This window comes from Notolabrus celidotus, chromosome 6, assembly GCF_009762535.1.
Source record: "Notolabrus celidotus isolate fNotCel1 chromosome 6, fNotCel1.pri, whole genome shotgun sequence".
Lineage (NCBI taxonomy): Eukaryota > Metazoa > Chordata > Actinopteri > Labriformes > Labridae > Notolabrus > Notolabrus celidotus.
Window position 1 is genome coordinate 10,951,426 of NC_048277.1, and position 25,847 is coordinate 10,977,272.

Genomic DNA, 25,847 nt, shown 5'->3' on the forward strand with positions numbered 1-25,847 from the left:
GGTCGAAGTGGGATGTATTAAAGAAAACAGTAGAGGAAAAAAAGAAACAACAAAGAAGAAAAAGAGAGAAGATAAGGTGAGACTGTTTCTACAAGGACGCACAGGAACAGTTTGACCGACTACAATGGAATCAAAGAGACTGAGACAAACTTGGGATTACCAGTGACGGATCATCTGAAGTGGGATTTTAGCAAAAATGGACTAGCTTGGGAGTTTGCACATATACACACACCATCCACCCACACACCAACACGTACACACATTACACACACACATACAGATTTTGTTTCCTGGTTTGAGTGATCTTGGCAGCAGATAGGTGTCAGTATGCAGGAGTCTCCAGGTGCAATGGGAGTAGATGGCAGCTATGCCAGCAATGTTCCAGCCTTTCTCACCAAGCTGTGGACCCTGGTGGAGGATCCAGAAACCAACCACCTCATCTGCTGGAGCGCTGTGAGTCATCTTCAGAACATACTATTCATGATGCCATAGTAGCACTCTGAGGGGCTAACTTTTACTGTTTACAAAAAAGAATGATGTAAGAGCTAGACCTGAGTCCTCTTCCTCTAAACTCTGACCTCTAGTTGTTTTCATTATTTATCTCTTCTGTAATTGGAGAAGTCGATTTTGATCAAACTATAAGAAAGTGAGACTTTAACCGCGCGTCAAGAATAATTTGTGTTAAGGCATAAAACACTTTAAACTCAACCTGATGCAGGCCATATTTGAGGGAAAAACTGATACAATTCACACAAATTTTCTCTAGACTGATCAGAAAACACGTTGATCTTGGGAAAGCAAACTCTAGATGCATAGTTCCCTTCAAAAAATTAGATCGATAATAAAATAAATGTATATTAAACTAGCATTTTAACTGATTATTTATGTGCTATGGTCATTTAGCTTGATACTTACATCCTGCCAATTAGCTTAGTAATTAGCTTGCCTCACATACTTTCAGATCTGTTTGGTTTGCCAACAATTGGCTTAGCATGCTAACTCTTCAAGTGGAACTGCCCTAGCCTTAACAACACCACCAGTTGATTTGATTTATATTTTGTAACACATTTCAATATAAATCCCTGATATGGATATTAAAAATAACAATCAAGGATCAAGGGAACAGTTAATGAAAAGATGTTAGAAATAGGGGATAACTTGGCTCGTCATTTTGGGAAGGTTGTCACAAGTGTAGAGGTTTGCACTGTATTTTTTTAATCAAGAAGTAATTATGTTGAAAAAAGTAGGGTTTAAATTTTCTCTACAAAGGGGAATAAAGTTGGAGGTAAAGGAGGAGCTCTGTGACTTTGGGCGGAAAGTGGAGATGATGGTAATTTGGTAAACTGTGGGATCTGGTGTTGTGTTCCTTCTAGCTTCCTTAAGCCAGTGACTACTGTGTTTATATCACAGCTGGCACTGAAGTCTTTCTCTGTCACCGTTTCCTTATGAATTCACACGATCATTAATGAAAAAAATATATTGGTGAAAATGACCTTAAGAAAGAAAGATAAGAGTAAACAACAGTTTGCTAGGTTAGTGGAGCTGGATTGGATCTCACCAGAGCATAAACATAAAACATTGTTATCCATATCTTAGAGCTTTCACACGCCTTCATTTTAGCTAATGGATTAATAAGCAAATGTGCTCAAAGTATCTAGGTTGGTAGCATACCAACCCCAGTCCTTGTCAGCACTGACAGATGTTTTCACAAGGAACATTGCTTTATAAGGAGTCTGTGTGTGTTTTTTCCATTACAGATGAGGACGTCACCAACTATAAATGTGATTGGAAATTTAAATATAATACACAAGTTTGCACTTATGTTCATTCTGTTACTCTGTGTCACATTTCCCTTTTTCTCCCGTTTCCCAGTACTGTCAGAGTATAATACACGTCATAATTCATTTAATTAATACTGATTATCATATTAGGCCCATGTCTAGGTCTGATAATGTGATATCCTTTAATGTTAGAGAGAGCAGCTTAGGAAAGGAAGTGAACCTCTTTGCCCTTAATGAGCATTATCAGACTAATATATAGTATGTATTGTGTCACTTTAAATCTTCCAGAATGTGAAATTTGACATTCATGCAGGAAGTACCAGATGCTTACTATTCATATGAAATATGTTGTCTTTCAAAAAATAAATATAAAATATCAACATGTGAAAAAAATACACCTAATTACAAGAAATTAGTTGTTTGATGTTGTTTGAAATTTCATCATGCAAATCGTGTACTCCCCTAATTGGAGGAAGGGCAGTGGTAAAAAGGTTAAAGAATGTCCCTTTTGTGATTGGGACCACCAAAGTCCACACCATAAAGTCATTTTTTATTTCTTTGTATTTAAACAGATAATACTCGTTTAGATCAAGACCTCTTTCAAATTCAGAATCAGAATCAGCTTTATTGGCCAGGTATGCTTGAACACACAAGGCATTTGACTTAGGTAAACTGTGCTCTCTTTGTACAAGGCATAAGAATAAGACGTACAAAATAAAAAAATAAAAATGTAATAACATAACAACATAACACATGGGAGACCTGACCAAGAGGTCAGCAGCACACGTAATAATAAATATGATAAACATGATACAGACCAGATTACAGACAATAAGTTAAAAAACAAATAATAATTCAAACAGTGCAACTAGTTCAAAAATAAAGTGCGCGATTAGAGATCACAGATAACTATTTCAAAAACACAGGTACTGTTCAATGGTCTCACTCTGCCGGCTCCTTCAGAAAGAGCCAAAAGCTTTGAGTCAAACATGAGGAACGAACAGTTAGAAAACATCACAAAAATGCAAGGCCTAATGGCTTTCAGTTCTCTGTAGACATAAACAAGACTGAACTAAGCCAAGAAGTTTTGTAGATCAGACGCAGCCAGTGTGTATGCCTTTGTACTCTCAAAGATGGCCAGTCAGATTTAACATGAAGTTCACAACGATGAGTGAGGCGTGTGCAACCAGTGATGAACCTCAAGGCACGGTGATAAACCGTGCTCAAAGACTGCAAACATTTAGCTGAACCTCCCAAATACATCACTTCAGCTTAATTAGGCAGTGGTGGAAAGGTTGCAGATACAAGAAGTTTCCTAGCTCATATTCCTAGCTCATGCCATATGGCTCGCCATAGTATACTTTATCATTCAAAATGTAATTTCCCAAAAATGTAGTTGTGGCTAGTAAAAATGTTGAGGACTTTGGAAATCCATGAGCCACATTAGCTGGTGAACAAAATTAGCAAGCCCAGGATCCACGTAGCTGGTGGGTGCTTTTAGCAAACGCAGATTGCTATCTGTGGCATTAATAATGATTCTATAGATCACACATTGACCTTAAGGAGTTGTTACTTTATCACATTTGATCATTGTCCCACAAAAGGTATTTACATTTGAAATCCTGAGAAATTATAATTGCTTAATACGGTTTCAATATTTGACATGGAGAGAAAAAGTTGTTTTCTTGGTGAATTTGGATCTCGTCTTAATGACGTAACCCATTGGTTTCTGCAGAGGTAATCTGAAGCCAAAGATGGCAGTTGGATATGTTGATTCAACTTAACCTTCCGCCAAGCTACAAACCAGCAGAGAGATGAGGCCATAGCTGAGCTTCCTTGCAAACAGCTACAGTGTCAGTCAAATCAGCCCTGCCATAATGTTCAGAGCCCACACCTGTTTTTTATCAGGCTGTAAACATATTTGATGTAAAAAGAAATAAAGAAATAATAAAGGGTATATTAATGTGGGCTCTAATGGGCTCTCCTTTGTTTCTGTAGCAGGTGGTCACTTTGGGAACTGCAGGGTTTTCACTTCTTTTTAATGGGACCTGGCAGTTTTTCTGTTTTTCTTTGTAAGAAAACAAACAAAGAAACAGTCCCATGACATATAGAGTCATTGTGCAGCATCAGCTGTTGCATTGTCAGACTATTAGTTGATGAGTCAGCATCACAGGGACACGGCAACATCGCATCAGTATGATTCGTTTTTATAAATTTCACTCCTCTTTTGTAAAAGTTTGGCTACCTGCTGATGCAAGTTTAAATGGTAGCTGACACACTACTGTTGCTAAGTTACACTGTTGTTTTGGGAGAATGAACAGTACTCAGCCTAATGGGGGAAAAAAAAAAAGAGAGACAGAGAGAGAGAGAGAGAGAGAGAGAGAGAGAGAGAGTCTGTTGGACTACATTTCTGAGCAGATCTGGCTGCATATAAATAGATACCCATGCAATCCAGGGAAACTCCATTACCTTAAAAAACTGCTTTACTCAGTCAGGAAATATTTACCTCCAAACAGTTATCTGTACAAGTGGCTGAATTGTGCTTAAAACAGTGATGTGGAACATGATCACCAAAGAAATTGTTCTGATAACAGTTGGGAAGGCGTCAAAATTAAATTAACTCATAAGAGAGTTGAGTGTACATCAGAGTAGTGTTGTTGAGCAAATGAAACGATAGAGCTCATTAGAGTCCCAAGAGGGTGAAAATAGCAAATTACTGCAAACAGCTCCTTCAGTGAGAGTCATAAGAACACCATAAGTCGTAACTGGATGATAATTGATGATGTTTCGTCGGGGTACAGTGTCATGGTACAGTGTCATGGTAATCTAACCCTTGACACTGTACAGCATTGGAGTACAGCTTAATCAGATAATTTGTCAAATTGTTGAGATCAGAGGCAGAAATCCTCTTAGCACGGTGTGCCATTTTAACAGGGTCAACCTTTCACTTTTCTGTCACTCTTATCAGGTAAGGGATAATATATAGTGAGCAGGTGGTAACAGAAATAAGAATCAATAAAGTGATGAATCACTAAATTTCAGTAGGTAATCCCGATTTATCATGTGTTTTATCCCATGTTTAAATTTCCATTCTTTCATCTTTCCATTTCAAAACAGCTTTGAAGTCCACGCTAACAATGTAAAGCAACTTTTACCAGAGTCTTGATTTGGGAATCAAAAGAATGCACTTTTCAGGAGTTCCATTTTGGTTGCTTTCTCTGTTTCACACATGTCCTGTATGCCTAAAAACTATTGTTCCCTGTGACAGTAAGACATATGAGTGTCACAACATGCTAACTTGAGGATGTCCCATGATCTGAGTCTTCCGTAATGTTGACTAGTCTGCTGTCAGTTGCCACCCATTTAGCAAGTACTCCTTGAACTTCCTGAACTTCTTTGTGTGCACGCTCCAAAATTGCGCTCTCCCAGCTTTCGTTCCCCACTGACATCAATAAATCAATAAATCAATAAATCAATAAATCAAGATTGATTTATATAGCACCTTTCATATAAATCAGATGCAACCCAAAGTGCTTTACAACGATTGGAAACAAGAAGCAGAAATAAAATAATGTCAAGACATATTAAACAACAAAACTGGATTTTAAAATAGAGACTAATGCACAACAACAACAAAATATGTGTGATTAAAAAGAAGTTAAAGCATCAAATATACATTAAGAAAATAAATAGTTAAAATAAATAAATAGATAAAAAGGAGGAAAGGATAAAAGCTGAAGATAAAATATAGGCAAAAAATATCAACAAAATTTAGTAGATAAATAATAAAAAACAGATAGCTCAAATTAATAAAATAATAAAACGACTTTAAAATCAATACAAAACATTAAATTAATAAAATTGTTAAACCCCACATAAAAGCCAGACTAAATAGATACGTTTTTAGTTTACGTTTAAAAGTCTCAATTGCTCCAGCTCCACTCATCCTCCAGCTTGCTTTTCCATCGTCTAGGAGCAAAGTAGCTGAAAGCAGCATCGCCAAAAGCTTTTGTTCTCCTCTAAGGAACAGCTAAAACAGAGGACCGGAGGATCTGAGAGGCCTTCCTGGTTTATACACTAAAAACAACTAACATTTTTGCCACATTGCCAACAGGTAGCAGTAAAATGTGCCATACTCCTTTAACTGATTTGATATGAAGGCTGTGTTCAGGTTGTCCCATGTGTAATTTTTGCTATTAATAATTAACCACTGCTGTTATTTTGTTTTGATCAATTACAAACAAGTACTTCACAAAACTTGGTGATAAATCCTAGTGTTTTTATTTTTATTTTTGTTTGACTGTTTTAACACTTGATTTTGTTGAGTTAGAAGTGACATAAAATGCTTATTCTTGAGTTCAGACATATCTAATGTGTATGCCAAAAGTATTCTACTTTTTTACAAAAGTACACTTTCTTTCATTTCTTTTATTATTATTTTCACTACAAACAACCTTGAAATATGAACTTGTTGAACTCTTATATCATTTAACGCTGATTCTTTGAAGTCCTGTTTTTTTTATAGAAACATCATTTAAGACAATGTTTTAGCATAGGCAATACAAATGAGTATGAGGTGTGTTGGTTGTTCATATAAAGTCTAGTATTGTATTGGACTGAACGGTGTTTGCTTGTTCTCTGTTTTAGACTGGGACAAGCTTCCATGTGTTTGACCAGGGACGCTTTGCCAAGGAAGTCCTGCCAAAGTACTTTAAACACAATAACATGGCAAGTTTTGTTCGACAGCTCAACATGTGTAAGTACACTCTTCAAATCTCTTGTCTCTGTACTTGGAATGTTTCATACAACCCCAGTTCCAGAGAAGTTGAGACACTTGATATGTTGATAAAAACATAATGTGATGGTTTGCAAATAATGTTTATATATCACTGAAAATATTGCAAAGACAACTTATCAAATGCTGAAGCTAAGAAAAAAAAGTTTTATGATAAAAATATTCTCATTTTAAATTGTATGCCAGGATTGCCATTATGATGCATCAGCTCTTCTTTTAACAACTCTGTAAATGTTCAGAAATGTGAAGACCAGTTTCATAAGCTTTGAAAGTGAATTGGTGTCCCATTCTTGCCTGATACAGTATATTTTAGCTGTTCAACAGTCCAAAGTCTCCTTTGTCATATTTTCCGTTGCGTGATATGCCAAATGTTTTCATTGGGTGATAAGTCAGGACTGCAGGCAGGCCAGTTTAGCTCCCAGACTCTTCTACTACAAAGCCATGTTGTTGCAATATGTACAGAATGTGGCTAGCATTGAATTGCTGTATCATGCAATGTCTTCCTGATAAAAGGTGTTGTCTAGATCGCAGCATATGTTGCTATCATACCTGTAAATATTGTTCAGCATTAATGGTGCCTTCCCAGGAGTGTAAACTACCATTGACATGGGCACTGTTGCATACCCATTCCATCACAGACGCTGGCTTGTGAATTGTATGCTGATGACAAGCTGGGCTGTCCCTATCCTCTTTAGAGTGGAAAAAGCAGCATCCATGATTTCCAAAAAGAATGTCAACGTCTGATTTGCTAAACCATCCAACTCTGTATTTTTAACATTTTACACAGCATCCCGACTTTTTGTAAATGGGGTTGTCCTCCGTTTTTCTTATGTGTATGTGTGTCTAGATGGTTTCCGTAAAGTGGTGAACATTGAGCAGAGCGGCCTGGTGAAGCCAGAGAGAGACGATACAGAGTTTCAACATCTGTATTTCCTCCAGGGACACGAACACATGCTTGAACACATCAAGAGGAAGGTATGGACACTTAAGGCAGCTGGAGTTCATGAACAAATCTCTGTAGTACACAACCATCAATCACAGAGTTAAGTGGACACAAGTTAAGCTTTTACTATCAGTACTTCATCATCAGACTCACAGAGCAGAAATATTTAGTAGCTAAATCTATGGTGGCATCTCTAAGAGGATCTACTCACAGAGAAATTGCATTACTCCCTCGAGCAGTGCTGATGTCAAAAAAGTCTCAGAGTTAATTGAACTTAATAACCCTGACATCGAAAGCACTAATGTTTGGCTAAATCAAAATGAGAAGTCTCAACACTTTAGCTTTCCTACAACCTTAACAGCACGTGGGAAGATGTAAGAGTACAGATTAGCTACTTAAACCCATCAATCTCAATGACTTGTTACTTTATATAGAGAAATGTATCATCTAATAATGATCAGTCATGTTATCTGTAAATGTGGAATTTCTGCTAATAAGCATTATGAGCTATCAAGGAAATCCAAGGCTCCAAACTAAAGTGCTCACAATAACAGTGCAAATATACTGATGCTTCGCAGGTCACTTTCATAGTTGAACACTGATCACACATAATGCTGATAAAATTATTAGTTTTTCTATTTGCTGCTAAAAATTGATAGATGGAAAGTTTATAGGGATCTAAGTAGGTGGGAGGAGAGGAGAATTTACCACTTTCTTTAAAATTCATCCAACAATTGCAGAGATATTTTAGTCAAAACCTCAAATGTTGAACTCATAATGCTGCTAGGACAATCAGCACAGTCATGAGCATTCAACATGTGACTGAAGAAGATAAACCAGCACTGCCATCCTCAGGGCCTTGATGCTCAGAAATCACTGCACAGGGGATGTCTGTCATCTTAGCAAGTTACAGAACCAAGCTGTGCTTTCTGTGTCCAGGTATCCATTGTGAAGAGTGAAGAGACCAAAGTCCGTCAGGAGGACCTCAGTAAGCTGCTGTATGAAGTCCAGCTCCTCAGAACACAACAGGACAACATGGATTGTCAGATGCAGGACATGAAACAGTGAGTAGAGAGATTTTGTTGTGTGTCATTGCTCTATAAGAACCTGGCTTTCTAGTCTATGGCCAAGTTCACCACATTTGAGCATCAGTAGCATCATCTCATTTCATAACCAAGCCAACACCAACTGTGTAAATCAGTTTGAGAACTTTTTGCATAACCAAATTCTTTGCTTCACGGTGACAGCAATCTTTTCAAAACTGGCCCTTACCCAAACCTATACAAAAAGTGACTCAGCCGCCATCTGAACATTACTGCAACAGTTCCAGGGTGTAATAAGATTTGATCATCAAACAGGCAAAGTAGGTAACTGTCTCTGGTCCACAGATCCACGGGACCCCAAAGAGCCAAATTCAGTGTGTGTCAAGTGGTTGTTTTAAAGTGATTCAACTTCCAGAGGAATTTGAAATGATTGTGGATAAAATTACTGAATATAATAAGGCCTCATTATCTTGTAGCCAAATCTGGTAAAAGTGCTGTATTTATACTGATGGCCTGATCCTTTATGGGACAGCAGATTAAATAGTTACTTGATTATTTCTGCCTTTTTTATAACACTATAAGCCTTTGTGCAGTTTTTTCCTGCTTTATACAATTTAAACTTAACACTAGACACTAGGCTTCCTGGATCTTACCTCTTTATGTCTACAGCACCTGCAACAACAAGTCTTACCAACACAGCCACTTTCATCAGGCTGTTTTCTGTCATTATGTTCCCCTCGTTGGGACTTTAAAGTGACAGGCTGAGTACCACAGCACAAAGTGTTTATTGGCATTGTTTGTAGTAGCCAGCTAAATATTCAATAAACTTCTCTCAAAGATTTTACTTGACAGGTCAGTTTGTTCACTTGTTAATTAAAAAAGAAAAAAAAAGTTTATGATGCTGTTTGGATGCATATTTGAGGAGGAAATGTGAGAGGAGCACTTGAACAGATTGTTATTCCCCTTGCTAAGTTGGAACAAATCACCCAGCTGGTGAACCGACTTTTTTCTCTGGAGGCCATTGTTGCTGAAAATAGCTGCTGTGTTTCATTGTGCGCTGGAGTTGCTTTGTGCTGAGTATTGTTTGCTAATGAGAGGAGAGAATGTTCACCTGCTCACCTGACTGACACACACACACACACACACACACACGCATTCATACACAAACCAATAACATCACTCTTGGAAAGGATAATCAAATATATGTAATGCACATGTAGGGGCAAGAGAACATTTCTCCAGGACTATTTTTGGTATTTTCTGAAGTCAACAAAAATATGTATGTGTGTTATGTTTGTAAAATCTAAGGGATAATGCAGTTAATGCATAGCTAGCCAGTGGTTGTGTTAAATAGAATCCTTACAGGGTGACAGAAGACCCCAACACAAAGCTATACAAAACTATACATTATCCCACTTTTTACCCAGCTACCAACTAAATATACAAACATGTTGACTCTACAAATTGAGATGGGACTCCTAAGTTTTTGTCACGAGGTTGACCAATTTCTGCTGGGATCCTCTTTTCCTAATGTTTCTTTAAAATGCAGCAGGAGAATGATCAAGCAGGGGAAGTTGGAGCTAAGGTCATACCACTGAGATACAAATACAACTAGTTAACCAAAGCTCAGGGTAATGTGGACTGTTGCACGAGGCTAGTGCTGTGTAAGGTTGAAAGCAGGTCACTTGCTTAATGCCAAATAGTGTTTCTTGCAACACTTCCAGTCATCAGAAATACCAAATCACTTCTCTGTTGGAAGTGTCGTCTTTATCAGAAAGTGAATCAGAACCATTTTAGGCTCTCAGTGTGACAACATGTCACTCCCTGCAGGCTACTTCAAACTCAACTCTGGCACAATTACATTGATCATTTTATAAGGGGAGCTTGTAGAAAGTTCCGCTTATCATCTAAGTTAACCAGTACACAAAGGCATGTTTCATAAGTGCTTAGATGCCTTTTGGCTGTCTGTCACTGCAGAATAGAAGCAGCCATAGGGATTTGTCCCATTTTTCAAATGATGAGCACTAGGGGTGAGCCCGACTAAGGATTGTCGTTTAGCCCCATACAGTTTTTGTGTGGTCCGGTAATCCTTGATCTCACAGCCCTCTTCATGAAGCTGCTCCTCATCTTCATTACTATTTTTAGGATCATCTGAAGTTTTATTTTCTGACATTTTGAGCTACCATGAACGTAGAAAGATTTAAAGGCCCGCTGAGGTACGTCGGCTCCACAGCTCCTGCTAAATGGGAGAGTCCACCGTTAATTACCAGGGGAGATTTAGTTACCACTTTAAGGAGATTTAACACTGCAAGAGCTGTTCTCAGAATTACATTAAATAAGTCTATATTTATATAAAAATAGGCTAAATGAGACACTATTTTTACGGGAAACAGGAAAATAATGTAAAATTAGACATTGAGCACCCCCATGGTTTGAATGGAATGATCCACGTTTCATAACCAAATATTAGACTATGAGATTAGCAGTCGACTAAGGCTCGTTAGAACGAATCATCGAATATTCACCTATTTGGGGTCACCCCTAATGAACACAAACCTAACAAAGTTGTGATTCACTACTTCCCACGTGATTTACTCCCCAAGTGAACAGTTTTCGAAAGACTTTAAAGCCTCATTTTGTAGTTTCAGATCTTCTTCAACACAAAAGTTAAGGTCAATTTTGTGAATTATTGTTCCATTTATGATACAATAGAAATAGGAAACAGGGTATGCTTTAGGTCAAGGCTACTTATTGAGACATTACTTTCATAGCAACATGTCAACCAATGACAAAGCAATATGAACCCAACCCCTTATCCAAGTCTGGACAATATGTTGAGGTACCAAAGAGTTAATACACTGAGGGGTAACAATACTATGGCTTCATCCTCTTCTTCCATACAGTCTATGAGCTGAGGATTACATGTTAGATGTCAATACAATGTAATAGCAAGTAATTCCACCAAACCTTAGTGCCCCACCACCTCATTACTGCTCATGGGCCAGAAGCTGGAGGTTACATTAGTCACCACTTACATAATATATCTAAATCCCACTGAACTAGCCATGTCCAGTTGCATTGTGGATGATATAGGGAAAAGAATGCAATCAGAAAGACAATAACTTTTGTTCTGCCACATCAGTTTTAACACTCAAACAAAAACCATATATAATGCAGGGCTAAATCAACAGAGTCATCTTTTGGGTACTCCGAATTGGCAGGTTAGAGGATGAACCTGTTTTTGAATACTTTCGGAATTCAGTTTTTGTCCTGTAAGCTTTATCACTAGACAATGATGAAAAAGAAAATAAATGTGTGATCAGTGAGATTCTGATAAGCTGATTGTGACTGTAAAACCAATAATGTTTGGGCCAATGGGCTTCTGATTTGGTGAACATAAAAACAACTTTAAAAACCTTCCTTTTCTTTTGTTCTCCAACATCCATGCCTGTCAATTTCCATCTCCCCTTTGCAGGCAGAATGAAGTCCTGTGGAGAGAGGTAGTCTCACTGAGACAGAACCACACACAGCAGCAGAAAGTCATGAACAAGGTCAGCCTACATGCATTTTCACGAGTGTGTGTATTTGTCTTTGCGTGTGTATGTTTTCTTCAGCATACACAAAGTGTGTGTACCTGCTCATTTTTGCTGTCACTAGAGGTTTAATCCAGAGTAATGTTTCTGTGATATTATACTTCTTCTATGAGTCATAATTATTACGGTTCTTGAAACAACCAGCTAGAGATCTGAAATCATATGAAATTGAGTTTAGTCTTCCTCTTAATCATGGAAGTTCTTGCATCGCGTTACTGCATCCTGGGATCCTCTTTTCCAACTGAGTTCACTGTAGTATGCTTATCACACCCAGGAACCAAATTGTTTTGATGTTCTCATAATCTAAATTTGTTTGGTGAGAACCAATATTCTTGATACAAACATTTACTGTGTATTATGCCATAAAATGACTCCCCAACCAGATTACAGTAGTGCATAAAAAACATAAATAAGTAACTTTATTAAATAACTGCACTAGTATGCAATTATTTTTACATTGATTCTATAAGACTTTACATTTCAGCATGAAATATTACCTGTATTCCCCCCATAATTACAAGTAACATCTTTTATATTCAATCCCAATATAAAAAAAAAAAAAGAAGAAGTTGGGCGGCTGTACAATGTTGAACAGATTAATTCACTTCTTTTTTTTTAAAATCATGGACACTGCATCCTCCGCTCTAAAGAGGAGAGGCCCACCTGGCTTGTTATCAGTGCAGCGCACAAAAGCCAGCAACCGTGATGGTGTGGGGATGCATAATTGCCCATGGCATAAGTAGCTTACACATATGGGAAGGCACTGGTAATGCAGAACAATGAATACAGGTTCTGGAGCAACAAGAAAAAGATCTTACTGTGGAAGATAAGAACTTGTTGGCACAAATTACTATCTTGTGTAGGAGAAGGGATTTCTGGACCTTTGGGCTCTACGATTTAACAGTCTTACTTTGCTCTTTAAGCTTAAAGCTTCTGTAAGGACTTTAGTTTGTGTTGATGTTGGCGCCCCCTGTGGTTAGAGCGATATGTTTCACCTCTTAGCGGATCTTGTCCTGTGCATGTGTTAGTGTTGTTCTTAACACTAAATCCCATTCTGCTTTCTTTTGATTTTCAAATGTGCCACTTTTCAAAATTGTTGCAATGGAAAATGTAAAAGCAGCTTTGGTAGAAGAGCTTTGCAATACTTTTTGCATCAATGGCTAAAAGGGATTTTTATAGCTTTAATATTTGACATCTCTTTGCTTAAAACCTTAAAGCCTAGTCTTTTGTTGCATATCTGACTGGGTTTGCAATTGAAGCACCAATGATCATGTCTGCAAACTTTTACAGCAGATCCACAAAATGATAAACATGAATCAATTAGACTGCTTTAAAGTATTGTCTTTATATAAAGTATGTATCCTCCTTTTTTCGTTATGTGTATCTGTACGTATGGGAGTCAGTGTGATGGGAATGCTGATTCATGCTGTGCGTGTTCTCTCTCTTTGCCAGCTGATTCAGTTTCTGTTCAGCCAGATGCAGTCCAACACACCCAGCACTGTGGGCCTGAAGAGAAAGCTGTGAGTTCACACTCACTCACAAACACATGCCTGCACACGTACACACATATAGCAGTGTAATCAACAAAAGTGAGACAAACAGGGCCACAGTGGGGCAGAGGGAAGGGCTGGCTCAGCTGACAAACTGAACAATCTAACTCAACAAGCGCTGTGAATGGCGACAAGTGCTGAATCAGTCACTCAGACACAAACACACACACATTCACACACAGTAAAGGCAGAGCAGAGTGCATGACCCTGCTACAGCCCCTGTGTGTAAAACGCTGGTTCAGCTTTGCTGCTGAGTGTGAACAAGGCCGATATGAGAAAGGAAAGGCATGCTGGAACACAAAAAGTGCTATAGAAAATCCATTTCAGGGTCAGTGTAATACCTGGCAAAGGTGCAAATTTGCACCATGTTTTAGTGCTGGGCCTGTATGTCCTTCAGACTTTAATGTCCACCACCTATATCCAGGATTCAACAACACTGATAACCTGTTTATGTTGTCTTTCACTTTCACCTATCAACATCTACAAAGACTAAAAAAGTGATCCCAAAACCTTTAAAATAAAACAATGAATAGGACTTTGAGGCCATGTTGTTGGCTCTGATAGGCAACATTTTAGGCACTGCAGTGAAATAAGCTAAGTTGCAGGTTAAAGGCCATCCATGGTCACCTTCTCAGTTCAGTATTTTATCATGCTAACAATACTTTAACACAGTTAAGAAAGAGTCTACTTTTCCTTTAGATTAAGTGTTGCCACAAGTGTGGCTAAACATAGACATTGAACTTAGAGTCACATATCTAGAAGCATATTTGTGTACAGACATTCTTAGATTTATGTTGATCATGATAATGGATGTTAACTTCCCTCTCAATTTTTGGTGCACAATTAACAGAACGGAAATATTCAGTAAGAGTTCATTACCTTTCACATCCATTGTGATGCATTCATAACTTCATGTGATGGTCTGATTTATATTCAGCAGAGATATTCAGCATTATAGTAAAGTGTTAATATATATGGAAAATCTAACTGAATTGATGGTGTTGGCCAAATTAAAGTGTATAGATTGTGCATTTCAGTTCAACATTTGTTCTATTCAGCAGCTTCGAAACATTAGAAATGCTAAAAGCAAACGTAACAGATGTCCAATCAATATATCTCCCATCTGTAACAGTTTTATTATCAATGGCTTAGTACTATGAGGGTAATGTCTTTGGCTGTTTGTGCACGTTACGACACGATTTGTTTAACTAACTGAAAATCCCCAAAACAATGTTTGATGCAGGCCCCTGATGTTGGATGATGGCTCTCCCAGCCCTCCTGCCTCTAAGTTCAGCCATACTCATCCGATGGAGGCCATGCATGAGACCTTCTACATCCAGTCAGTGAGTACACATGAGAATGATTACCCTGATGTGTTTAACATTGTGCTACAGCTATTCTGAAGGCCAGTGTTCATGTGAAGAATTGTTAAAAATATCTTAATATGTTCTGTTTTGGGAAATAATAAATGTATACCTTTTTCTATAGTTAATCTCATGCAGGATTATTAGAGTTGAATTTTCATGCCCTGCAGCCTCTCTCAGTGATGGATTGTGCTGAGAGCTATATCAAGTGAACTACTGAAGCTGCTGACCTTACACACTCAGCACTAACGCTGCTGGCAGCCCCATGCTGTAAACATAAACTTTGAAGTTACTGGCTTGCCTTTCTAAGTACTTGGCCATGTAGGGATTTTAAATTAATCATAGAGCCAGTTGATTTATCACACAGACATTTCTTTTGAGTGATTACCTTCTTCAGCATTTCAAGACATTAATGTTGCATTTAATCTAAATGTAGAGAGTACTCAAAATGTTCCTTAACAACTATGTAACAATTTATATATGATGTGGACATAAATCACCTGTAGCCTGCTTCCATCAGTCCAGCTGTTCATTTGTTCACCACTAGAGGGAAACAGTGAGCAGGGATTTGGAGGCTGATGTGCTGCATATTAGTGACCCTGCAACAAGCTGTATTTTAAGTGCTGGTTTGACCTGAAACGACTTCTTTGAATCCTGGTGTGTAAAAACAGAAATCCCATTGTACAACATACTGCCCTTCAAATTAAGAGCAGTAACTACAGGAGCTGTGAAGCTGAGAGAGGCATGGGGACAGAGCTGCACAAAGTAGTTGATCACTTCTTTGTAAAGATTGATAGATATAATCTTTTACAAAATGTTCCCCAGCATAACCACGCTTATATCTCATTAAATGCAGATATAGCGAGTTCTGCATTCCAGTTTTCAAGTACAGGGATAGTGCAGTGGCCTACGTACCTACAATTAAAGCTTCTGACAGCTCCTTTTTCCATTTTGTTTAAAACACAAATGCTTGTTATTTTTGGGGGTTTTTTATGGCTCCATAGGCATACAATTACCTCTTCATACATTCTGTCAAATGTTCAAGACATAAACATGTGAAAATTTGCTTGACAAACATGACATATTATTCATCCAGGGTCCAAAAATGAAAAGAGAGCTGCTCTGTTAAGCTAGGCTACTGAACAAACCTTGATTCGCTGCTGTTGTTTTTTTTTTCTTTTTATTATTTTTGTGTTGGATGTCCTTTTTCAGACAGAAAAGTGGGTACATTACTCCATTGTTTAGTTATGGAAGACATTATCTTAAACTAGGTGTAGGGTGGCTCAAAATAGAGAAAGATAGAGGGAAACAAACATTTAGCTTTAGCCAAGTGCAGCTTGTTGCTATCTCTCCAGCTTGCATTCACTTGTCACTTCTGCTCAGGCTGTGTAGTTGTTTGTTTTTCTGTGACAAGGAGCAATTTTATAATAATGGGTTTTATAGCCCAGACATGTCCCAGCCAAAGTGCAGTTATGCTTCAGTATAACACCAGATTGTATTTACTGCACAGCTAAAGGGCATTTACTGCAGTTAGACTGTATTTTTGCTCCATGTTGGTCTCTGCAAATTTGATGTGATGTTACTTGATATTACTTTAGTCATTCAAGAGGGAAATGTAAGGTTAGGAGAGGAAGACAGCAAACACATCACAGTCATCTTCTCTTCTTCCTCAGCCATCCAGTGATACAGCCTCTTGCTCTACCAGTGGGCTGACAGGAGGACCAATCATATCAGATGTTACTGACATGACTCAGGCCAGCATGGCTCTCCAGATGCAGCCCGATGAGACCAGGTGAGTTATAACATTATATTTCTTTATAAAACAGTCACTATTATTGTGATGATTATTTTTGTAATCACTTTTTTGCAGCACAAATCTATTTTTGGGAAGTTGTAAAAGAGATCATGGAAATCCCCTAAGATACTAATGAAGTCAGTGTGTAGTTTGAAACAACAGTCTGAGTGTGTTTTCTACTCAGAGAGGGAGGGTCAGTGGTGTAAAATGTATTATTATTATTATTATTATTATTGGTGGTAGTAGTAGTAGTAATAGTAGTAATAGTAGTAATAGTAGTAGTAGTAGTTGTATTGTCCATTAGTAGGCAGCACTGCGTTTGACTCATAATTCTCACCTCTGCAAACAGGGAGAAGTGCATGATGCTAATCAAAGAGGAGCCTGTGAGTCCAGGAGTGAGAGGAGCAGGAAAAGGAGCCAATGTCGGTGGTGGAGAGGCTGTAGCCTTGACATCCTCCTGTGAGGTGTGCTCTTCTGAACCTCCAGTCCTCCCGGTTGCAATGGTCCAGTCTGTTCTGGAGGGGAGGGGCTCTGTGGTGGAGAGGAGGAGTAAGAGACCTGCTCTGGACAGGTAAGCGCTCGCTCATAATCTTGGTTGCACAGATTTTTGCTGAGACACACATTGATGTTGCCTTGTGTGTCTGTGTTTAAACATTATCATATGCATTTCATTTTTAAAATCCTTCTGTGTGTGTTTGAAGAGTGGAGGTTTCAGATGCAGTGGAGAATGTGGATATGAGTTTGGAGGAGCTTCAGCAGCTGCTGCTCAGGAGCCATCAGCAGAGTGCTGTGGAGGCTGGGTCCAGCACTGTTATTGATGTAAGAAGACCTGCAGTACACAAAGATGCAAACATGGATTTTGAAAAAGCACTTTCAAGTCCACACAGTTCTAGATATATCTGATACTTTAAAATAAGCTGTTTTATCTTGCAATTCTTGTTCAGCACAGTGGCCGATGAGTTGAACTACTCTGCTCTTTCAACCAGCATGGATTCATTCTTCCTCTCCCTTTCTCTCTCTTTATCTCTCTGTAGCCCTTCAGTTTAAGCCTGCCTCTAACAGAGTGGAACTTCACAGAGATGGAGTCCAACCTCAAATCAGTAAGTCATATACAGAAAGAAACCTGCACTGTTGTGTTCTAGAAAATAAGACAAAGAAGAATAAGAATAAGAAAAAGATAAAACAGGCAACTTTTAAAATGAAATTGATAAAAGGTTGCAAGTTGCCCTGTTAGTTCTGATCCCATAGTGAACATATGTATGTGATCTCCAGTACTGGAAGGCTCTCATGTCTACAACATGGCCACTTGCCTTCTCGCAGAAGGCTGATTAGACATTGTGTAGATTCAGGTTGCAATATAATAAATATGTATGGATTTGATAATGTAATACAGTGCAAATTTAAATGGAGCCTTTCTCAAGTTGCTTCTTGTAGGCGGTCCCACTCTTGGTGGTGTTGCACTTGAGTTAGTCTTTGTTGCTCTGCTGAACAGCTGTTTCTGGAAATAAGTGTAAGAGAGTCATTCTGGCAGGTCAAAGACATGTAAAGCAGAAGAGTTAGCCTATTTTCTAACATTATTATTTATCTGTAGAAGAAGAAAAATATTTGAATATACCACTGTTTTTGTAATGGACATTACCAGGGGCATGTCAAGACTAGTGGCCAGGGTGGCAAATGGTCAATAAATGTATATATTTTACAGTTAGACAGCGTGCAGGAGCTTTCTATGTACTTTATATTGTTGCATTGGACATACTTTTGAGTCCTTAAAGATTGAAAGCTAAGAAGATGTATGTGTTGGAAACCTGTTTGTTAATGTTTTAAGTAAAAAAAAAAAGTTATACAGAGGTACATAACATGCATTAAATCTTTTTTAGCTAATAGTAATGTAGATATGATTAGTGAAGACAGAAAGGGTCAATGAATTATATCAATTCATGTGTGCTCACATACTTCATGCCACCCCTGCATATGCCAGGGCACCAGTTGGGCCAACCCAGTCTTAAAATGGTCTGGACACGCCCTTCAACATATCATATAACGTTTGTATTTGTTAATGTAAACAGATTGCATATTTATCTAAACTGGAACAGACTTCCATTATATTTAAACTATAATTTAATAAGTTGACATCCCTGTATGTTTCTGGTTACTCCACAGCATTATAAACAGGGGAATTGCAAAAACTTCAGTTCCGCCCCCTCTGCAGAGTCTGTACCTCAAATGTCAGAGAGCCCTTTTCTGAACCTGCATGCTGGCAATTCAATCAGTGATTTCATTGAAGTCCAATTTTCTTGGGACCTTGCATTGAATAGACAGGATGTTCAATCAGTCAGGCACATTGTGGAGTTTAAAAAGTCTATAATGTGGCTTACCCTAAAATGCCCCCTCACCAGCAGCAGCTGTGGCAAGAAGATCCTAAGATACAGACATTCAGCAAAAAGGCTTTGAATCTGCATTTCAGAGATTGCATTTGACAGCTTGAGTGGGAAGAAGTTGAGGGGAAATTGCTGCCACCAAATGATAAATGATTAATAAACCAATTTCAAACAGTGAATACTTTTTGCCCATTAAGCAATGTGAAATTTGTCTTCATCAGTGACCTAGAATGCCAAACATCATATAAATGGTTGCTGCTGGTGTGTTATGTTCAGATCAATGGTTCTGCTGTTGCAACACTCAGCATTATGTTGGCAAACGTAATTGTTGCTGTCTGTCATTTCTCGAATGAGCGCTCTCTTTGCTCAAGACAAATGGTGACTGATTGAAAACTGATTTTTCAGTGCTGTCCTGTACTGCCACTCCTTACAGCCGAACTGTAAAGAGAAACACAAAGTTAGCCTTAAATGAATCATCTTGTAAATATCTTTATATTGCTGTATCTTGCATCAGTTTGTTTGACTGCATAAAGAGATGATGCTGCCTTTCCTAGTTAAGTAATAAACTTATGTGACCTTTGGTTGGTTTAGTTTAAAAGACAGAAAGGAGAAAAACAGACTTCTCTCCCTTTAAAGTCAATTTCTGGGATTCAATAAATCCTGATTCGGTTGATGTAAACAGTTATGTAGGTATCGGTTAGTGTTTTCATGTACGTTGGTGTGAAGCAAAATGCAGAAGAGTAATGGGGGGAAAAGGAATAAATAAAGACATGTCCATGCACTGAACCTCCCACTCAGATGGTAGATGGTGTTAGTTGAAATCTGCAGACCTGTTTGGAGCAGTGATGTTACTGTACCTGTTCCTCAAATATCTTCATAAAACAAACAGAAAGGACATGTTTGAAATTTTTTTCTGACTTGTTTGTTCCCTTGAATTCTTAAAACAGCCACAGAAGGAAATGTGCATTACTTCTTGTGGTTTTCTGTCGTTATTATTTATTGAAAAGAAGAAGATGTCTGTAGATTCTGTCTTTTTGTCCTTTGAGCTCATTTGGTGTCAGAGCTGCGATAATGGCAAACTCGTGTTACACAACATGTGTGCGCTACTACAAAAGTGCATCATAACATTTTACCACCCTTTGGTTATCACACATCATCCAGAGCTGTATTTATCTTTTCAGAGGCAGACTTTGAGTTTGAGAGATGAGTTTGAAACTCATCTGAAAGAGGGCTCATTGCTCCTTTGTCTCTGTCAACTTCTGTTTGTGCAGCTGACAATCAGAACCACTGCTTTGTAATTAATAAGAGCTTAGGGATTTTTACAGTTTGTGTTGTTCATTGTTTTCTTGGTACTCTAGTCATCTATCCTGCTACACAAAAAGGCATTGTGTATCCATCTCAAGGAGCCTCTGTATTATATTATATTTTTATATTAAACTATGGTGCTTTCCAAGAATAGGCTGTCCCAGGTTTTGTTTTCTTCCTCCTTTCTCTGAGGTGCTTCATTCAGAGGCGATCATAACTATTCTCTCTGGTCACAGTCCTTAGTCAACAGACAAACTACTATATTCTCCTTTTCATAACTTACCTCGTGTCCACTTCCTCTAAATGTACACACGTGTTTTCCCCCCACAGTACATGTTCCAGAACCAGGAAGCGGAGGCTTTTCCGGCTCCCGGCTGTGAGGAGCAGTGATTCAACTTTGAAGTGGACTGTTTTTTCTGAAGGTAAATTCTGTCACTGATTTATTACATGAAGTAGTTAGTATTTAAATAGTTGGAGGACACACTTATCTTAGTGAGCGTAGTAAAGCATAAGCTGGTTATGTAATTTATTTTAAATTTTTGTTAACAAATCCTGTTAAAACAGCAAAACCAACCATGTGTTTGCGCACTAACATTAGCATCCTGCCTTTCTTTGGAAACTCACCCCCTGGTTCATAGATTAAAGATTAAAGTCCTGAATAGCTGGCCTTGAAATTAAGATAAAGGAAAATGCAGGGAACAGTAGTTTCATATGCTATTCACTGAAACACAAGATATATGTGTTTTGGCACTCTTTTCTACCAAGAACTGATCAGTCTGTGCAGCAGTCATTTCCCGCTGCAAATGAGTGAGTGCAGGATGCTATATAAAAACTCAAATTTGTGCTCATGGTAACAAGGAAACATACCACTCAGTGCACAGTTTTTCTTCCTGAATTTATTCTTAGACAACAATGTTGGTAAGACATGTGGGAAAATACGACTCAACCTAACTTAAGCAAAGAGTCGGAGGTGAGGAGGGTCTTATGCTTCTTGGCAAACAGCTGCAACGCAACCAATTGTTGGTCACCTCACCATGCCTCTATATGTCTTGGCACTGATATTATAAAAAAGAGAAGAGTTTTTAAAAATCCTTGAATAGTGCAAAAGAACAAGAAATGAGCTCTTGCAAAACAGATTTTCAATCAGGTTGTAAACATGTTTATTTCTTTATTTCTGATGTTAAATTGGACATTTTAACATGCGGCTTAATGGGGATTCCTTGTCTTTTGCAGCCAGCCTCAAGTGGACACTTGAGGAACTACAGTCTTTTGCACCTTTACATTGGCTTCATATTTCTAGGTTGCCACTTGGTGAGGATATTTTTTTATATCCAAATATGCTCGTTACCATCCGGAAATCGGAAAAGTACATTTTTATGTTATGCACTCCATTGATGCTGCATGAGAAGTCATCCTTCTCTGCCCTTCCCCCTTGGATTTATTCACTGAGTCTAGCAGTGTACATCAAAATAAAGCTAAGACAATAATGTTTAACTGGGATTTGTTAAATTCCTGCATTTCAGAAAGCCCAGTCAAAAGTTTCTTTCAGTCTACATTACTGAAGCTATTCGGTAGATATTGTAGACCTCAGCTCTTCACACGCAGGCAACAAGCTGCTGGCTGGCAGGGTAGCCGTCTTTTACCGTCCCAAATTGGAAAGGGAGGCAGTTCTGCAGTGAAAGCCTTGTGTCTGGTGGATTTCTTTAAAACCCCTGCAAACTCTACATTATAATCTTTAATTCTAAGCTTGGATTTCTTAAAAAAAAAAACTGCAAACTCTACATTAGAACCTTTAATTCTAAGCGTCCATTTCCACTTAAAAACCAGGTCATAGTTAAGTTTGAACTCTGCATTTATCACTCAGGGAAACTCAGTCTCACGTTGAGTGGGAGGAAGGCAAAGGAAAGTTACTGAACACAGGCTTTGGCAGACGAAATCCTGGTATGCATGGCAACCATCACGTACATTAAGTTTTGACTCAGTGTCCACAAACACCTTGGTAGTATTTCCTGGTTATTGAATTATACACCATCTAGTTAAAGTGACAGAAATGCCAGAGTCAGCATGACTTCCTTCACTCTATTTCATTTGTTATTTGATTACGTGCATTCTCATCTTCATCTCAACGTCTCTTCACACCCCTGCTGCATATATTACGTACAAGTATTATTTAAATGAGAGTCCAATTATTAAAGTCAGATTTTACTGCCTGTTTGTGTTTGTTATCTTGAATAAGTTAACCGTTATATTTGCTTTAGGGTACAGGCACTGTACTCTGTTCTTCACTAATGAAGCACATTGTCCCTGTTGTCACACGACTTAACGATTCTCCCAGCCTCCTCTGTCCATGTGTAAATATAAAGGTGTTGCATGAGGCCCACAGACTGACTGTTCCATCTTTTCATATTTCTCTCCTCAGGCCACAGAAGCTTCTGTTTTCCCTCATTATTACACTCTGCATGAGATGGATCCCAGGGCCCTGCCAGGCTGTTTCTCACCCGTGGCTTTATTTCCTTTCTTTACATTCACGTAGCAGCATTTAAAAAACATGTTTCCTTCCTTATATGTTTCCGGGTTGGAGACTCCCAGTTGATCCCTGACTTCTGTTGACATTACCGCTGCCCACATGAGGAAAGATATAACCTTCCCTCAAGTTTCTCATAGTTACTTTGACAAAGTGTGTTGAAGTATAACTATATCTCTACTCCAGTATTAAGCCAGTGGGGTGCAGACAGTGCATTCTTGGCTGCAGCACTTTAGTATTTGTGTGAGAGGAAGTTTCTGCTTTTAAAAGTGACTTTTTCTTCCCATTGTATAAACAATTTATTACTGATGTACGAATTAATATTTTAATTATCTTATCCTTATTACATTATACTGTACTTGTATAAAAAAACTTTGGGGAGAAGTAAGGGGGCAATGTAGCATTCTGTATATTCAAATTTATGTGATTTTTTCGGTCAGTGTTGGGGTGTAGAAATATGAAGAGCTCCTCAATGCATTTCAAAAGATGATAAATGTTTGAAGTTAGATCAGGGTGAGTTAGCCTCCTGTGAAACCTGTAGAAGAAAAAAACTTTAGTTGTTTCAAAGTTTATCATGATAGGAGGCCAAAACATCCAAGAGCTCATCTAACGTATCTTTGCACAGGCCTGACATGTAGCCAGAGATTAGAGTTACTTATCTTCTGTCCATTTAAATGTGAAGTTTAAAGGAAATATTTAAGGATAGACTTCTCATTTGACAAAACCATGAACAACACTGCATTTTGCACAATCTGTATCATTAGCTTTAGTATTACTTTCTGTTTTTAGATGACCAACTCTTGTTGCGTAATACATGCATGTTTCTTGAATAGATGTAGGCCTTAACAACAGGGGTTTTTTTAACTCAAAAAGCATCATTCGGTCTTGGAGACAAGAAGTCTTTAATGGTACCACTGTTTTAATTTGGAAATAAAGGCCCCCATTAACCTTTGACTTTGAGTTGGCACAAAATGTTGATCCTGGTTGACAGTCAAAGACTGCTGCTTTTTATACTTTGTGAAAAAAGAAAGAAGGAAAAAGACTAAAGAAAAATCAACAATACTAAATTGTTAGCCAGTCTTTAAAGGAGATGTTATAGTGGTTGACTGTTTCATTAAACATATGATAAAGTAGTTACTTGAAAGTTTGAGCAGGACATTGTACAAATGTTTGAAATTGCATTTAAATTCTCTGGATGACTAAACATAACTGGCCCGGACAGAAAGGACATTCAGTGTAAAACAGAGTCCTCAACATTAGTTGAAACTGATCAAAACTAAATTAAACATTCATGGGAAACTTACTAGAGTTGAGTTAAATCGTGCAATGCTGTACAGAACTGTGGGACTCACAAAATTGCAATACATGGAAGACCATGGGAATGTAGGTAACAGTAATTGTGAGTCGTGGACTGGAAACACAGCAGGGAGATGCACTGCAGTAGGATATTGTTAGCCTGTGAGACTGAGAGCCCTGCTAGCTCTTCACACAAGCCTCATATTTCGGTGGTAATTTGAGCTAGATCGTGCCAGAAATCAGATGGGCTACGGTGAGGCTTTGTACCGAGCTAAGCAAACTGTAGATCCAGCAACAAGTATAAATTTTGAGCAGAGCAACCCCACATATTGTGAATCTACAGGCCCTGCTGGCTTTGGACACCAAGCCACTCCAATTGGCCTCAATGCAACTGAGCAAATAAAGATTTCATCAGAGAGCTACACAAGGCTGCTGTAAGCAGGGCTAAAATCAGTGCAGCATTTTCCACTAACTTGTTACATTGTCTCACAGAAGTACCTCAAGACAAAAAATTACTATGGATCCAACTAGTATAACTGTCTCAACTCATCTACTAAATTTAAAATGCTGTGTCGATGTTTTCAGATTTGATTCCATGTTGCAAAAATTGAGAAAGAAATTCCACTGACATAGACGTGATTAAAATTGAAGATTATAAGTTTATGAAACAAGACGAGATATTTTTAGAAAGACTGGCTGGAGGAACTGAAAGAACATGTTTCTATTGTGTAGACTTACTTTAAGGTTCTACCCAGTATGCTAAATTAGCGAAAGCTATAGCAAGTTGCCTCAGCAGGTTAACATTTATGGAATAGACCCTCCCCCTCAGTGCATGCTTCAGGGAGAAAAAGCGAGTTGTGGTGTATAACAAGTGAAATTGCACTAAAAATCATAAGTGTATGATTATGAGAGTATATGATATATATTTATGACATGGCACATATTCTTGTTTCGAATATAATATGAGTGTTACTGATTTTGTTTTCCAAGGAGTGATAAATACCATAATTTGCTGTTGTGTTCTTAAATTATTCTGTTTTCCCTTTTCATAATTTGCACTGGAAATGAACAGATGTGTATTTAAATGACATTTATGCTTGTCAGGATTGCTGATAAATTAGCATGTATTTTTGTAAACTGAGTGAAAAGATCTCTGCTGTAACAAAGCCTGGCAACTCCAAAAGCACTTCTGCACTAAGAGTGGTCAGTGGTACTTTATAGTTCAAATACATGACATCACATGTGACGTCAGAAAACTGACAGTAAAACCTCTTTCTTTACAACAAAGTACATCACGGCCATCTTAGTGCACATGTTTTTAGAAATGGGCCATAACCTACTGAAAATGTGAATTGTTTTGACTTGATTTTTGAAAAGGTTAAAGTGTATTGTTACAGAGGCTTAAACACATCAACCATGTACTCCACTTGTTTATGACAACTTTTAATTTGTAAAAACAAATAAAAATTAAAGAAAGTTA

The 25,847-nt window shown here is 38.1% G+C and overlaps 1 protein-coding gene across 1 annotated transcript; it reads left to right on the forward strand.

Annotated features, from left to right (window-relative positions):
* Window positions 1-101: 101 nt before the first annotated feature.
* On the forward strand, window positions 102-25,847 carry hsf4 (heat shock transcription factor 4). Its single transcript, XM_034685993.1, has 13 exons — window positions 102-453; window positions 6,429-6,537; window positions 7,424-7,551; window positions 8,459-8,583; window positions 12,038-12,113; window positions 13,608-13,675; window positions 14,949-15,048; window positions 16,743-16,861; window positions 17,214-17,435; window positions 17,566-17,683; window positions 17,899-17,964; window positions 20,878-20,969; window positions 22,967-25,847. Exons 1-12 carry the CDS (start codon window positions 328-330, stop codon window positions 20,935-20,937), a joined length of 1,317 nt encoding a protein of 438 aa, XP_034541884.1. The 5' UTR covers window positions 102-327; the 3' UTR covers window positions 20,938-20,969; window positions 22,967-25,847.